Raw genomic sequence first — 17136 nt, forward strand, 5'->3', positions numbered from 1 at the left:
CTCCCGAGTCACTGATGGCAGTAAAAAAAAATATGGAGGACCAAGGGGAAGGGGGGAGCAAGAGGAAGGGAGGAGGACATGCAGGACTCTCCAGGGAGCAGGGGAAGAAAGAGAGAGAGAAAGACAGGGCTAAATTTACCAATGGGCAATTGTGTGGCTGGACTCCCTTTTTGCAGGGGCCTGGGGCAGCTGCCCTTTTGCCCATTGGTAAAAGCGGCCCTGGATAAGTATTCTATAAGCTGCTCATGACACCCACATGTACAGTTACATGCTATAGTGGATAGGTGCAACCTTCTAGAATAGCAGCTGGTCCATATGTGCTTGTAACTGCCAATAGTGCCTCTGATGCGTATAAGTGACAGGTAAGTCTAGGCGCCAGTTTACAGAATTGCCCTTCATGATTTTTTTAAATTTTCCTCTTACTGACTAGCATTTATTAAGTGCTTTAGTCTTGAGATTAGAATAATATTTGGAAAGTAGTGGTATTTTAAAAAGCTGTAAACAGTTCAACCAAACAATAAACTGAGTTTCAATTTGTTTTCAATTAAAAAGATGTTTAATAGTTTCTGGAGGAGCAGAGTTACAGAGAAGTAACACAGATAACTTCATTTTGATATACTTTTTCACACAAAGAAAATCTCAGATATTTTAGTAAATTACAAATAGATTTTTTTTCTAATAAATATATTGTAACATGCATTTAAAGACATCAAACATGAACATTTTCCAACCAATATGACTCAGTACAGAGAGGGTTCGAAGTACAAAACAAGGTCCAAAATTCAACAAAATACACCATGAGCCTTCAGAAATTGGACACAGTTCCTTTAATCATCAAAATAAATATTCAAGTATAGACCTGGCACGGGCCATGTTTCGGAGCACAGCATCTGCGTCTTGGGTCTGGTTCAGATCATATCCATCAGATAGGCAACAGTCCAAAGTGTTCGGCAGCACCTCATCACCACCATGGGCACAGATCTGTGGGTAAGCGGTTTGGCGCATTTTGCTGGGGTGCCAAAAGGGGAGCAGCTAATATTTTTAGGGTGGCATTTGCTACCTTATAGTGATGCCTGTGATTTTTGGGTCTGTGTTGAAAAAAGCTGACTGAAGAGCTTACCCAAAGATCTGTGCCCATGATGGTGATGAGATGCTGCCGAACACTTTGGACTGTTGCCTGTCTGATGGATAGGATCTGAACCAGACCCCTGATGCAGACGCCATGCACTGAAACACAGCCCGTGTCGGGTCTATACTTGAATATTTATTTTGATGATTAAAGGAACTGTGTTTTGGTTGCAATCCATGCAATCCGTTTTTCTGTTATTGAAAATGTAATAATATATTAGCCTCTGAAAAAGAATGTGTTATAAAGTTAACAGGAAGAAAACAAGGAAGCTTATTTCAACTATCCCTTTTGAAACAGTATGTAGAAAAAGAACAAAACTTTATTACATCAAAGCCAAGCCAACAAAGTATAATTAGAAATGTTATTTTAAAATGAAATACTATTGTATTTGTGAAGCACAGCAGTTAACTTGTGAGCAGACTGAAACTGCAATTCTAGATTTGTAAGAAGGAGAAGATGCAATTTTGAAGCATATGAATAAGAATTCAGTTAAGGGAGTCTTTAACTGACCTTGCAATTTTCACTACTAGGCGCTGAACCTAAGCTGGGTCTTACTTCTGTTTACCATGTTGTTTCCTAAACATGGGTTGTTCCTATTTTGTTTTATACATAGAGCTAAATATACTAAAGCAGGGATCAGTAGCATATAGTTTTTGTTTGTTTTCATTTTAGCAAAGTGCAAAAACACCATGTATGTCTTAAGGAGATTTCGGTATGCTGTCCTCTGCCCTCTATGGAAATGCTTTTCAGCCCTCTCTTGCAAGCACTCATAGCCAGATAGATTTTCAGGATTACCACAACGAATATGCATGAGAGATTTGCATACAACAGGTTTCCAATATATGTAAATTATCTCATGCATATTCGTTGGGGTACTCCTGAGAACCTGATTGGTAGATATGTGTCTAGGAAAGAGCTGAGAAGCACTACTATGTGGATAAGGAGGAATTCGCAAGTAAAGTGAAGATTAGCAGAACTGGTCTGTAAATTTTGACCATTACAGAGGGGAGTGATATGCTGGAGGAAAGTATTCATGCACCATGATTTGCCAGGCTCTATAATAAAGGATTTGTCCCCTTTTGTGCCTTTGGAAAGGGTTAGGTCCTTACACTTTCTGACAAGGTAGGTTGAAGACAGGCTTTCTGTCTTGTTTCACTATGATAATAGCAACTCAGCTGGATTTTAACCAGTTTTTTCTAGTGAAAAAGGTGCCGGTACTCAAATGCTAGGCCACCCTTCAGGAGTGAGGTGATCACCGAGAGACCCACCCCACAATAGCCAGGCCCCTTGCAACCAGTCACAGAATGTATGACAAGGCAGAATTGGGGTGTAGAGCCTGAGATCTTTCATTAAAATTTGGGGACCATGGGTCAATTTTAGCAGACATTGGAAAAAGTGCCGGTACTCAGTACCCCTTCAAAAAAGCCCTGATTTTAAGAGAGTCTAGAGCATACCAAGTCAATCTGGTTTTCAGACATCCACAAGAAATATACATGAGATAAATTTGCATGCACTGCCTCCATTGTATGCATATCTCTCATGCTTATCCACTGCTTACCCCAGGATTTGTAGCACGGAATGTTGCCACTTATTAGTGACCTGGATTGGCCACTGTTGGAAGCAGGATACTGAGCTAGATGGACCACTGGATTGACTCAGTATTCTTATGTTATCTTGTAAACCAGACTGGGTTGAGAACCCCAGATCTAGAGGAATTACTTGTTCATATATGGTTCTAAAGTTAAGAAATTATTGAAAAGAAATATTAAGAGTGAAATAGTCCACTGTCACATAACATAGGATGTCAGCTTTACTAGTTTTCTGCATATTAAAATAAGAAATTTGTAAAACGCTTTCCTCAAAGCTTATTTCTGAAGTCTAGATTTAATGAAATCTGGCAGCATGAACATTGTACACTGTATCTCCATGTCCTTGTAATGCCAATATGTTAAACCTATTGCAAATTCAGCCTTCCTAGTTTGGTCTTGATGTATAAACTATTCAAACTAGCTCTTAATCAATATATTCATGCTACCACCTTCTTCCTTTCCCAATAAAATGGTTTCCCTGCCCTCTGTTTTTTAGAACAAGAAAGATTATGGTTGCGAAGAAGGTTCCACATTAGCCAGATTTCAGATACTTTCAAACTATGAACTACCATTAGGTCTTTGTAAAAGCATGGGTCAAATGTTTGCAGGTGGGGGGCAGCTGAGGGTTTCCCTATTCCAAAAGTTTTAAATCCATCATGTGAGACAGGTTTAAGATTGATCCTTTGCAAGCACATACCTAAAAACACATCATCAATGGGAAAGAGTTCTACGTCTTTACAAGCCCGAGAGAGTTTTTTCATCGTAATCCCAGACATTAAAAATCCTCCACCTCCTGCATAAGGTGGATAGATCCCTAGTCCATACATTATTTCAGGAATGAAATATTTACTCTTCCTTAGTCTGATGGGCTTAGCATGGCTAATAATATCACCGACAAACAAGTCCTCTGTAGGACTATGGACCTCTAGAAAATCTACAATGTTCTCCATATTGACAAAAACATCATTGTCTCCTTTAAAAATGAAGTTCACATTTGAACAAAACTCAGCAGCCCAGTTCAGAAAATGTATCTCCTTCAATGTCAAATTAAAAAAGGTGTCCAGAAAGTCCCACAATAGAACATCTTTGTAAGTCTGACTTTCATGATTTACAAGGGTCTCCCACATAGCTACTGCTATCTTATTCCTTGGGACACCCAGCAGGAAAACTCTTTTAATGTGCATACCATTAATTGAACCTTCCCTTCCCCATGTTTTGCGAACAATTTCACGCCTGTCAAAGTCTTCTACAGTAGATTTTATAGCAATGAGCAGAAAGGGGTCTTTTGGGTTTTTTATGCATTTGTTGGGTTGGTTGATGAGAAGATTGTAGTTTCTTTTGTCTTTATTCCTCAGATATTGCTGAAAATCAAAAGAAGAGTAGGTCACTGCTGGTGCTATGGTAGAGTGTTTAAGCTCCTTGTACACTGGCTTAGCTTGCTTAAAGTCAGAAATATGTCTAGGTTTGGGATGTCTTCTGAGGTCCACCGTGCTTGGCGGATCCCTTGACTTCATTGGAGGTTTTGTATGGTTTCTCTCTTTATTTCCTCTTGAAGATGTTTGGCCAAGCTGGAAGTACAGTAGAGTGCAAAAAGATAGCACCAGGATAAGAGTACAAATAGCATCCTCTTTCAGCTGAACTCTCATTGTCTAAATGAGTATTGGATGATGAGCAATTCTTTTGGCAATCTGTTTTCATCTGAAAATAAATAGATCAAACATTGCTGTTTTACAAATGGATCAAAAGTCATACAGTAGCACCTTCATTCAGGCACCCTGATGCTGTGTGGTGAGAGCCTATTCTATATAGGAACCTAGGTACCCAAATTCAGTTATAAAATACTAGCATATGTAAGATAACAGTGCACCAACAACTGCAATCACAGTTATAACAGCCATAGACCTGGTGTAATTGCATTTGCATAAATGCAGCAAGAAAGCACTTGCATATACACTCCCTTGCACATGTAAATATCTAGAAATCTAGCAGTTATGCATGTTTGTGTACACATGTCCCTGTAAATGTCATCAGGGCACTTAAGCAATATTCTGCAAATATCTGCATAACTTGCATAGCAAGGGGGCATACACATTGTCAAAGTATGAGCAGTGCTCCCACCTACATAGGAAACTTGCAGGTTCTTTTATAGAATAGGATCCTACTGCATGGCCTCAGGGTGCCTAAATGGAGCCGCCCATTTGTAGAATTGCCCTCAATGGGGCATGCTTACTGCCAATTCTATAATGGTACTTAGGCGTGCATAAGCCTTTATAGATTATTAGCATAAGACTGCTTTGGCACACCCACTTAGAACAGTCAATGGGAGGTGTAAGTTGGCACGTCTAAGTGTGCCACTGTAATACATGTATTCTATAAGTTGTGCACATTGCTTACATAGGCACATAAGTATTGCCATACTGGGACAGACCAAAGGTCCATCAAGCCCAGCATCCTGTTTTCAACAGTGGCCAATCCAGGTCACAAATACCTGGCAAGATCCCAAAAAGTACAAAACATTTTATACTGCTTATCCCAGAAATAGTGGATTTTCCCCAAGTCCAATTTAGTAATGGTCTATGAACTTTTCCTTTTAAACTCTGCTAAGCTAACCACCTTTACCACATTCTCTGGCAATGAATTCCAGAGTTTAATTACACATTGAATGAAGAAACATTTTCTCCGATTTGTTTTAAATTTACCACTTTGTAGCTTCATCGCATGCCCTCTAGTCCTAGTATTTTTGGATAACGTAAACAGACGCTTCACGTCTACCCGTTCCACTCCACTCATTATTTTATAGACCTCTATCATATCTCCCCTCAGCCGCCTTTTCTCCAAGCTGAAGAGCCCTAGCCACTTTAGCCTTTCCTCATAGGGAAGTCGTCCCATCCCCTTTATCATTTTCGTCGCCCTTCTCTGAACCTTTTCTAATTCCACTATATCTTTTTTGAGATGCAGCGACCAGAATTGAACACAGTATTTGAGGTGCGGTCGCACCACGGAGCGATACAAAGGCATTATAACATCCTCATTATTGTTTTCCATTCCTTTCCTAATAATACCTAACATTCTATTTGCTTTCTTAGCCACAGCAGCACACTGAGCAGAAGGTTTCAACGTATCATCAACGACGACACCTAGATCCCTTTCTTGGTCTGTGACTCCTAACGTGGAACCTTGCATGACTTAGCTATAATTCAGGTTCCTCTTTCCCACATGCATCACTTTGCACTTGCTCACATTAAATGTCATCTGCCATTTAGATGCCCAGTCTCCCAGTCTCGTAAGGTCCTCTTGTAATTTTTCACAATCCTCCCACGATTTAACGACTTTGAATAACTTTGTGTCATCAGCAAATTTAATTACTTCACTAGTTAATCCCATCTCTAGGTCATTTATAAATATGTTAAAAAGCAGTGGTCCCAGCACAGACCCCTGGAGAACCCCACTAACTACCCTTCTTCATTGAGAATACTGACCATTTAACCCTACTCTCTGTTTTTTTTTAATCTTTTAACCTGTTTTTAATCCACAATAGGACACTACCTCCTCCCATGACTCTCCAATTTCCTCTGGAGTCTTTCATGAGGTACTTTGTCAAACGCCTTCTGAAAATCCAGATACACAATATCAACCAACTCACCTTTATCCACATGCTTGGCACCATGCCCATTGCCTGCCCATGCTTTACCCATGTGCATGGTCCCCTAGGAGTTGTGCGCTAAGCTATAGAATAGTGCCTAGCATTTATGCACATAAATGCCAATTATTGGTATTTATCATACACGTAAGTGCTAGTATTCTGCAACATATGTACACTACTGGTGCCTAACATTAGGTGCCAGCTTATAGAATTGCCACTAAAGTGTTCTTGTAAAATTGTAATCTAGATTAGCCTGCCTTCTGTCTACTTGGCTCCAGTTTAGTTAGGTGATGACAGAAATTTTCATTGGTCTGCATAATTTCAGTTGGTGATCTCTAATTCAAAGTGGACAAGTAAATTTCTCTAAAATTACCATCAAACTGAGTGGTAGGAGGAAGTGACATCACTGCATAAGATGGCAGCGTGAAAGATTTGCTCCGGGTGCTTACCCTCATAAATAAGCATATTTTTGCAGACTTTAGCAGCATGAAGCTGATCACTCAGAGCGTAACAACCCCGAGACGGCATATTCCTCAAGGTGGGATGAGTAAGGCCAAATGGTGCAATAAATTTATCCAGTTTTGCTTACCTGGGAATGCAGGGGCCTGCCGCCATGTGGCAGATGCCGCAGACAGCAAGCTTGATTCACGAGGCGGATCCGGCCCATGCGGAGATGTCACCACATTTCTTTTTGGAATGAGACCTGCTCTGAGAGATAAGAGAATGGATCCGTAAAATTAAGACAGACTTAAAAGCAGTCTGGGAAGAGATATTGACTTTAAGAGCGGATCTACATCGTGAGATAGCAGAATTGGATCATAGAGTGGAGGACATGGAACACAGAGTGGATGACCATGATGAAACTTTGAATGTATTATCCTCCCAGCTCCAAGATCTAAGAGAGGCTAATCTCATCCTCTCAGACAAATTGGAAGATATTGAAAATAGAAGCAGGAGGCATAATCTGAGATTCCATGGGATACCCGAAACACCAGCTTATATGGGCTGTGAGCATGAAGTACAATCTATTGCACAGACACTTTTGGGGCTGGATGAAACTAGTGCACACTCTAGAGCACACAGGGCCTTGGGAGAGCCACGCAACAATAAACCAAAGGATATAGTGGTATGTTTCACATATTATAAAGAAAAAGTTTTGCAAGCTGCAATAAAGACTGTAAATGTACAATGGGATTCTTATCCGATTGAAATCTATCAGGATATAGCGGGCGCGACACTCAAGCGCCGGATGGAGCTGTGACCAGTCACTCAAAGAATGAGAGAATTAAAAATCCTGTATAAATGGCGATACCCGTTTGCTTTGCAATTTTACAATGATGGGAAACAGCATCAAATCAACACATTGGAGGAAGCCAAAGAATTTTTTCTGGAAACCACTATGAAGGGCGCAGTTCCATGCCCGAAGATGGTTCAGTAGGTCACCCCTGGGAGGTCAAAATGGCAGCGAGTGTCCAAAGGTAGCGGATGACTGAAATGGCAAACCTCTGCCAAAGAGATGAATGCCATCATGGGGACCTGAACTTTCTGCCAGGGTAACTGGGTGGTATGGTTTTCGCTGGCTAAAATGGAGGAGAGTATAGCTGACAGGGGCATTATTTGGTGTATGTAATGGTCATTCAGCAATGTAAATTGTAAGAGATAGCTATATGTTAGTGCTGTGTCTGCTAAAGTAAATGACGAGGGGAGGGTGGCATGAGGGTGTGCACTTTTCTCCTGGGATCAACAGGCCTCTGTAGAGATAGGGAGACCTGACATGATCCTACTGATGGCAACAGGATTGAGGGAGGGGGTGGAGATGGAAGTGTCCAGGGGAGAAGGGATAAAAGATGGGACGGGAGGGTTTATATAGGGGGATATGTGTGGGATACTTATGAATAGCAAAGAGGGGATTGAGAAAAAGAAGATACAGAGGTGGCACAATTCACTTCATGTAGATTGGCATATCTGATAGTTTATGCACTGTAAAAGGTCTCTGCGTCTGGCCCAGTCCGGGAAGGCCTTACCACACCACCGGCCCCAGAGCTTTCGTTTCCTCCTTTACTTTTCTTTATTCAGCAGGCCTTTTTGGGTTTTCAAACAAAACACCCTTCAATATTCAGGCTGTTCCAGACACCGTATAATTACTGCCCAGTTTGACTCAGCCCCGTTCCATATAGCCAGGCTGTACTAAACCCAGTCAAATTACAGTCTGGCTTTTCTCCCCTCAGTTCAATATAGCCAGGCTGTTCAAAACACAGTCCCAATTACAGCCAGGCTTTTCTCACCTCAGTTCAATATAGCCTGTCTGTGCTAAACACAGTCCAAAATACAGCCAGGCTTTTCTCCACTCAGTTCAATATAGCCAGGCTGTTCAAAACACAGTCCCAATTACAGCCAGGCTTTTCTCAACTCAGTTCAATATAGCCAGGCTGTTCAAAACACAGTCCCAATTACAGCCAGGCTTTTCTCAACTCAGTTCAATATATCCAGGCTGTTCAAAACACAGTCCCAATTACAGCCAGGCTTTTCTCAACTCAGTTCAATATAGCCTGTCTGTGCTAAACACAGTCCAAAATACAGCCAGGCTTTTCTCCACTCAGTTCAATATAGCCAGGCTGTTCAAAACACAGTCCCAATTACAGCCAGGCTTTTCTCAACTCAGTTCAATATAGCCAGGCTGTTCAAAACACAGTCCCAATTACAGCCAGGCTTTTCTCAACTCAGTTCAATATAGCCAGGCTGTGCTAAACACAGTCCAAAATACAGCCAGGCTTTTCTCCACTCAGTTCAATATAGCCAGGCTGTTCAAAACACAGTCCCAATTACAGCCAGGCTTTTCTCAACTCAGTTCAATATAGCCAGGCTGTTCAAAACACAGTCCCAATTACAGCCAGGCTTTTCTCAACTCAGTTCAATATAGCCAGGCTGTTCAAAACACAGTCCCAATTACAGCCAGGCTTTTCTCAACTCAGTTCAATATAGCCAGGCTGTGCTAAACACAGTCCAAAATACAGCCAGGCTTTTCTCCACTCAGTTCAATATAGCCAGGCTGTTCAAAACACAGTCCCAATTACAGCCAGGCTTTTCTCAACTCAGTTCAATATAGCCAGGCTTTGCGCGGGCTCAAAGCCTCGGGTCCCACCCTCTTGGTCAGCCTTACTCTCCTGACCTCCTCCCGCTTGACCCTGGCATTCCCACTATACCTCCTGCTCGGGCTGCCTCAGAGCCAAGAGTTCCATCGATTCTTCTGAGACATTCTCTGGCTCCTCTTGCTCCATGGCCTCCTGTTCCTCCTCCTCTCTCTCTGGAGCCCAGTCCATTTTCTCCTCTCCCCACCCCTTTTCCAGCTGATCTCTCTTTTCCTCATTAACCGGGCTATGCTGCTTTTCCTTCCCCCACCCCCGGTTCAGCCACCTCCTCCACCAGGGTGGTGACTCAGCTTTTCCCCTTTTCTGGCAGCCCTCTTCTGAAGCTTCTTGGTTTTGCACCCTATTTCTCCTTACCCGGGGTTCTCCTGGGGCTTTCTGGGAGTTGTAGTTTCTTATTGGTATGTCCCTCTTAGGCAAAACAGGAGCCCCCCTAGGGTCTTCCCTCCTAACCTCCAGCTCTCTTTTCCCCTGTAGGAAGCTGGGGTTCCTCTCCACCCTTTTCCTTCCTTCATACTCCTTACATACCCCCCCCCTTAAGATTTCACTCCCCAATTCTTTTCCCTTTTCCTCCTTATCCTCTCCTACCCGAGATAGGGCATCCACATTTCCCAAACATCTCCCCGGACGATGCTCCACTGTGTACTGGAAGGGTTGCAATGCCAAGTACCAGCGCATTAGCCTTCCGTTATTATTTTTCATTAAATTCAGCCACTTCAATGGAGCATGGTCCGTTACTAGCTTAAAAGGCCTCCCTTCGAGATAGACCGTACACTCTTGTACCGCCCATCTTATTGCTAAACATTCCTTCTCTATGGTGGAGTAATGGTCCTCATGAGGTAGGAGTTTACGGCTTAGATACAGTACCGGATGTTCTGCCCCTTCATGTTCCTGAGACAGCACTGCCCCTAGCCCCCTCCCCGAAGCATCGGTTTGCAGAATAAAGGGTTTTTCGAAATCTACGGCTTTCAACACCGGTTCCTGGCACAAGGCCTTCTGCATCTGCTCTAAGGCCCCCAACTCCTCCTCCCCCCACCTCAGATGATCCGGACTCTTACCCTTCAACATGTCCGTTAATGGAGTGGCCATTTCGGAAAAGTGAGGGATGAACCTCCTGTAACACCCCACCATACCCAGAAAACTACGCAATTGTTTTTTTCTGTTGGGCCTGGGAAATTCTTGGATGCTTTTAACTTTATTCAGTAAGGGTCGCACCTCCCCCCGGCCTACGTTATACCCTAAATACTTCACCCTATACTGGGCAAAGTAACATTTCTTCGGGTTCAGGGTAAGTCCGGCCTCCCTAAAAGATTGCATCACCGCCCCTACGTGTTTCAAATGGGTGTTCCAGTCCTCACTGTGTATTACCACATCATCCATATATGCCGCAGCATATGTCTGATGTGGTCTGAGGACCCTGTCAAGCAATCTTTGGCAGCTCGCCGCCGCCGAATTAAGGCCAAAGGGGAGCCTTTTGAATTGGTACAATCCTATGGGGGTACTAAAAGCTGTCTTGGCTTGAGCTCCCGGAGACAGGGGAATCTGCCAGTATCCTTTTGTTAAATCAAGGGTCGTAAGATACTGTGCTGACCCCAACCGGTCCACCAGCTCCTCAATATAAGGCATAGGATAGGCATCCGTCCGAGAGATAGTATTAAGTTGGCGGAAATCAATACAAAATCTCCACTCCCCTTCAGGTTTTGGGACTAATACCACTGGGCTTGACCAGGGACTATGGGACTCCTCAATTACCCCAAAATCTAACATTTCCTGCACTTGTTTAATGACTTCCCTCCTTTTCATTGGGGAGAGTCTATAGGGCCTTTGCCGTACTATCTTACCCCGTTCCGTTACAATATCATGCTCTACTAGGTGGGTATTCCCCGGGCATGCCGTCAAAACATCTTTAAAGCGCTCTAAAAGCCTTCTTATCTCCTTTTTCTGCCCCTGGGGTAGCTGGGGGTTAACTCCGGGCTCGCCGGGCTTGAAAATCTCCCGTATTTGAGGCCCTAACTCCTCTCCTTCCTTCTCTTCCCCCCGAGTTTGAAACCCTACCCTAGCTACCCAAGGTTTCATAAGATTAACGTGAAAAGTCTGAATCCGACCCCTCTCATTTGCCACCTCATACGTGAGGGGGCCGAGTCTCCTCCTCACCACCCAGGGTCCTTTCCACCTAGAGGCGAACCTATGTGGATCTTCCGATATCAGGATAAGGACCCTATCCCCGGATGCAAACTCCCTTTCCCGAGTCCCTCTATCATAATACCCCTTTTGTTGTTCTTGGCTCTGTTCCAGCCGGTCCCGGGCATATTCCTGTATCCTATCCAATCGGCCCCTCAGATCCTGTAAATATTCAACCACAGACTGATCGGTGGTTTCGGGCGGCACCCAATGCTCATGTACGATATCTAACATACCCCTGGGTCTCCTACCAAACATTAACTCATAAGGTGAAACTCCTAAAGAGTCTTGCACCTTTTCCCGGTATGCATATAGCACAAATGGTAAAAGCTGGTCCCATCCGGTCCTATCCTCTCCTAAGGCTTTTTTTAGCATACCCTTTAAGGTCCTGTTAAAGCGTTCCACCATCCCATTGGTTTGCGGATGGTAAGCTGCCGTGCGTACATGTTTTATCCCAAACGCCTCTCATACCTGCCTTAAGGTATGTGACATAAAATTGGACCCCCTGTCGGTCAAGACTTCTTGGGGAAAACCTACCTCACAAAAAATTTTTATGAGTTCCCTGGCAATACCCTTCGCTGAAATGTTCCTTAATGGCAGGGCCCAGGGATACCTGGTGGCCATGTCCATAACTACTAAGACATAGAGGAACCCTCTCTGTGACCTAGTTACAGGCCCCACAATATCCATGGCTATCCGCCTCCCCGGTTGCTCTACCCTCGGAAGAGGCTTTAACGGTGCTTTAGGAGGGAATCTGTCTGATACCTTTTGACAGTTGGTGCAGGACTTGCAGTACTTCTCCACCTCCCCATAAACACCTGGCCAATAAAACCTCGCCAATATTTGAGTCAGGGTAGCCTGGGAGCCCTTATGTCCGCCCAGAGGATGATCATGGGCCAGCCTTACCACCAAAGGACGAAAAGCCCAGGGGATCACTAGCTGTCTCCCTCCTCCCGAGTTTTCCCAGCTTGGCACCCTTCGATATAATATGTTCCCTTCTATCATGAACCCCGGAGCTACCTGACCTTCTCCCTGGCGCGCCCTTTCCCAGGCATACTCTAAAGTAGGGTCATTGGCCTGCTCCCTATGAAATTGGGGAAACTGCTCTCTTAATTCTTCCGGAGCCACCGGCAGGTAACTCTCCCTCTGTATCCGCTGAAAAGCCTCCCTTCGATCTTTCTGTTCTTGTTTTTTCACCGCTTTACTCTTTTTTTTTCGGCCCGGCTCGCCCAAGACCTCCCCCTGAAAAGGAAAAACAGCCCCTATGCCTTCCTCTTCCCCGTCCGCCTCGCGGTGAGACTGAGCTCTGGTAGTGACCAACACTTTTTTCTCGCCCATACACTCTATAAATGGTGGCCAATCCCTCCCCAAAATCATGTCCTGGGGCAATCGGGGTAGAACGGCCATGGCCAGCTCTATCTCCCCGGTGGGCCCCTGTAAGTTGACCCGTTGGAGCGCATAACATGTCTTGGCCCCATGAATACATTGTATGGACACCCCTCCATCATAGGTATCCCTACCCGGGGTCCTCCTCTCTCGTATTTGTTGCCACAACCTCCTAGAGATCATGGATTGGTCCGCCCCAGAGTCTAACATGGCTGTGATGGGCACTCCCTCCACCTTGACCTGAGTTAGGTATCGGGGCCTAAACCCTTGGGCCACCTGAGAGATCCACCCCTCCTGCCACTGGCAATCTTTTTTGAAGTGTCCAGCCTTACCACACTTAAAGCACACCTTGCTCCCAAAAGGAGTAGCCTTTCTACTCTGGCCGGTGTCTAGCCCTGTCTTTTTACTCCCTGCGGGGGTCTCTGGTTTAACTAGGGAAACTTTTTGCTCCCCTTTTTCTAACACCCGAACCTTGCCTCCCTCCCGCTCTGGTCCACCCCACTGCTGGGCTTCTAGGTAACACTCCAACCCCGAGGTCACCCCCTCTACCGTCTTACATCCCCTCTTTATTAATTCTGCCCTAATCTCGGCTGGCAGACCCTGGAGGAATTGCTCCACTACCAGTTCTTGCAGTACCTCGTGCAGGGTGTGTTGCTCGGGCTCCACCCATTTTTTCACTAAATCCATTAGTTTATTTGCTACCGCTTTAGGGGGGTCCCCTTTTCCCATTTAGTGGCTCTAAACTTACGCCTGTAAGCGTGTGTACTGAGTCCATATCTGTCCTTAATAGCCTCTTTCAACCTTCCATAGTTGGCAGCCTCCCCAGGAGACAAATCCCTAAAGGCTGCCAGCGCCTCCCCTGACAGACGGCACCAATCTCATGGCCCACTGCTCTTGTGGCCACCCAGCCGCCCCAGCCACCCTCTCAAATGCAGTCAAAAAATCGTCCACATTATCCTGCTCGGACAACTTTCCCCAGTTAAGTGAATGCATGGAGACTTGTCCTACCGCACCGCTTCCTCCGGGCCCCAGTCCATTCGCTCCTATGTCCCCCTCTCGTGGAGCACTATCACCTCTTTGGAAAAAGTCTTGTAGCATGTTTAGTACTGGTTGCTTCTGATCCCTGGCCGCCATCAATGAGTCCTCGACTATCTTTGCTGTCAGCTCCTGCTGTTTTTGGAACTGCAGAGTCATCCACCCGAAGATCTCCTTGGGGTCCATCCTGGCACTGGAATCGTCACCTGGAAAAAAAAACAACAGAGAACCACATCCAAGTGCGATTACCCCACTTATGTTGGACTCTTTCTCCGCTCCCTCTACCCCTCCCCCAAGTTGGGCCCGCTTACCGGAACCCAAGACGGGTCTGCGCCTTTCTCAGCGTTGGCCCTCTCGGGGGCTTTTCGTCTAGGCAGGTCACGGCCTCCTCTAGCGACAGGTCCTGCAGATGATCCCACCACTGCCACCACTTGTAAAAGGTCTCTGCGTCTGGCCCAGTCCGGGAAGGCCTTACCACACCACCGGCCCCAGAGCTTTCGTTTCCTCCTTTACTTTTCTTTATTCAGCAGGCCTTTTTGGGTTTTCAAACAAAACACCCTTCAATATTCAGGCTGTTCCAGACACCGTATAATTACTGCCCAGTTTGACTCAGCCCCGTTCCATATAGCCAGGCTGTACTAAACCCAGTCAAATTACAGTCTGGCTTTTCTCCCCTCAGTTCAATATAGCCAGGCTGTTCAAAACACAGTCCCAATTACAGCCAGGCTTTTCTCACCTCAGTTCAATATAGCCTGTCTGTGCTAAACACAGTCCAAAATATAGCCAGGCTTTTCTCCACTCAGTTCAATATATCCAGGCTGTTCAAAACACAGTCCCAATTACAGCCAGGCTTTTCTCCACTCAGTTCAATATAGCCTGTCTGTGCTAAACACAGTCCAAAATACAGCCAGGCTTTTCTCCACTCAGTTCAATATAGCCAGGCTGTTCAAAACACAGTCCCAATTACAGCCAGGCTTTTCTCAACTCAGTTCAATATAGCCAGGCTGTTCAAAACACAGTCCCAATTACAGCCAGGCTTTTCTCAACTCAGTTCAATATAGCCAGGCTTTGCGCGGGCTCAAAGCCTCGGGTCCCACCCTCTTGGTCAGCCTTACTCTCCTGACCTCCTCCCGCTTGACCCGGGCATTCCCACTATACCTCCTGCTCGGGCTGCCTCAGAGCCAAGAGTTCCATCGGTTCTTCTGAGACATTCTCTGGCTCCTCTTGCTCCATGGCCTCCTGTTCCTCCTCCTCTCTCTCTGGAGCCCAGTCCATTTTCTCCTCTCCCCACCCCTTTTCCAGCTGATCTCTCTTTTCCTCATTAACCGGGCTAGGCTGCTTTTCCTTCCCCCACCCCCGGTTCAGCCACCTCCTCCACCAGGGTGGTGACTCAGCTTTTCCCCTTTTCTGGCAGCCCTCTTCTGGAGCTTCTTGGTTTTGCACCCTATTTCTCCTTACCCGGGGTTCTCCTGGGGCTTTCTGGGAGTTGTAGTTTCTTATTGGTATGTCCCTCTTAGGCAAAACAGGAGCCCCCCTAGGGTCTTCCCTCCTAACCTCCAGCTCTCTTTTCCCCTGTAGGAAGCTGGGGTTCCTCTCCACCCTTTTCCTTCCTTCATACTCCTTACAGCACGTATGTAGATGACAGTGGTGTCTTTTGTCAGTCGCATATAAGCAGGTATCATTGAAAATACTATACCAGTTTAGGAGAAAAAATAACTTGTGATTTGTTTTCATTATAAATAATTTCTGTAAGCTGTTACAGCTCCAGTATACCCAGTGCAAAATAAGACAGCCGATGTAAATTCTCAAATTGGACATATTCCAAACACTAAAATGAAAATAAAATGATTTTTTTTCTACCTTTATTGTTTGGTTACTTTGTTCTTCTGATAATGTTGGTCCCAGTCTCTGATTCTGCTGCTCTCTATCTGTTCCCTTAACTCCATTTCCAGGGCTTCCTTTCCATTTATTTCTTTACTTTCCTCCTTTCTTCATCATTTCTTGCCCTACATCCATAGGTAAAAGCTAGGCCCTCCGTGGACTTGACTGGAGGAGGTATAGAGCAGATCCAGCTTTTGCTTATTTTCTCCATCCATGTGCAGTTTTTCTCCTCTTTTCCCTTTCCCTCAACTACTTCCTCTTTCTTCCCTCCCCTCCATCCATATGCATCTCCTTCCTCTCCCCCCTCCATGATCCATGTCCAGCCTTTCTCCTGTCTCCTCACCTCCATCCATGTTCATCTCAGTTCCTCTCTCCATCCATGTACAGCATTTCAACACTCTCCCCTCCCCTCCATTTGTGTTCAGAATTTCTCCTCTCTCCCCTAAATCCATGTGCATCTCCTCCTCTGTCTTCCCTCCCCTCCATTCATGTCCAGTCTTTCTACTTCCTCTGTCTTCCCTCCCCTCCATCCATGTCCAGCATTTCTCCTCTCCCCCTCCATCCGTGTGCATCTCCTTCCTCTGTCTTTCCTTCCTTCCAGCATTTCTCCTCTCCCCTCCCCTCCATCCATGTGCATCTCCTTCCTGTCTTCCTTCTCCTCCATCCATGTCCAGCATTTCTCCTGCCCTCCCCTTCATCCATCCATGTCCAGCAATCCCCCTTTATACCCTGTCCTCCCCTCCCATCCATGTCCAGCTATTTTCCTCTGCCCTCCCCTCCCATCCATGTCCAACGATTCTCCTTTTCCCCTATCCTCCCCTCCCCTACCTGTCCAGCAATTCTTCTCTCTCCCTTGCCCTCTTCTCCCATCCATGTCCAACGATTCTCCTTTTCCCCTATCCTCCCCTCCCCTACCTGTCCAGCAATTCTTCTCTCTCCCTTGCCCTCTTCTCCCATCCATGTCCATCGATTCTCCTCTGTCCTCTCCTAAACATCCATGTCCAGCGATTTCTCCTCTCTCTCCTCCCCTCCCCTCCCATGTGCAGCGATTCTCCTTTGCCCCTATCCTCCCCTCCCATCCTATCCATGTGCAGTAACACCCCTGCCTCCCTCTTCAGCCCCCGAGTTCCAGATTCAATGCCAGCC

General features: G+C 45.5%; 1 protein-coding gene across 2 annotated transcripts in view; it reads right to left on the reverse strand.

Moving 5' to 3' along the window:
- Positions 1-2508: 2508 nt before the first annotated feature.
- Positions 2509-17136, reverse strand: part of B3GNT9 (UDP-GlcNAc:betaGal beta-1,3-N-acetylglucosaminyltransferase 9) — a 107388-nt gene continuing 92760 nt past the window's right edge. The window contains exons 1-2 of one of the 2 annotated variants that reach the window (XM_030204935.1): positions 6951-7021; positions 2509-4416 (exon numbers count right to left, since the gene is read on the reverse strand). In XM_030204935.1, the coding sequence (XP_030060795.1) occupies positions 3156-4364 (1209 nt within the window). In that variant the 5' untranslated portion in view covers positions 4365-4416; positions 6951-7021 and the 3' untranslated portion in view covers positions 2509-3155. Of the gene's footprint in view, positions 4417-6950; positions 7022-17136 lie in introns of those variants that run through there. The other variant, XM_030204934.1, reaches the window with a different exon arrangement.

Source organism: Microcaecilia unicolor, chromosome 5 (assembly GCF_901765095.1).
Source record: "Microcaecilia unicolor chromosome 5, aMicUni1.1, whole genome shotgun sequence".
NCBI classification, from domain to species: domain Eukaryota; kingdom Metazoa; phylum Chordata; class Amphibia; order Gymnophiona; family Siphonopidae; genus Microcaecilia; species Microcaecilia unicolor.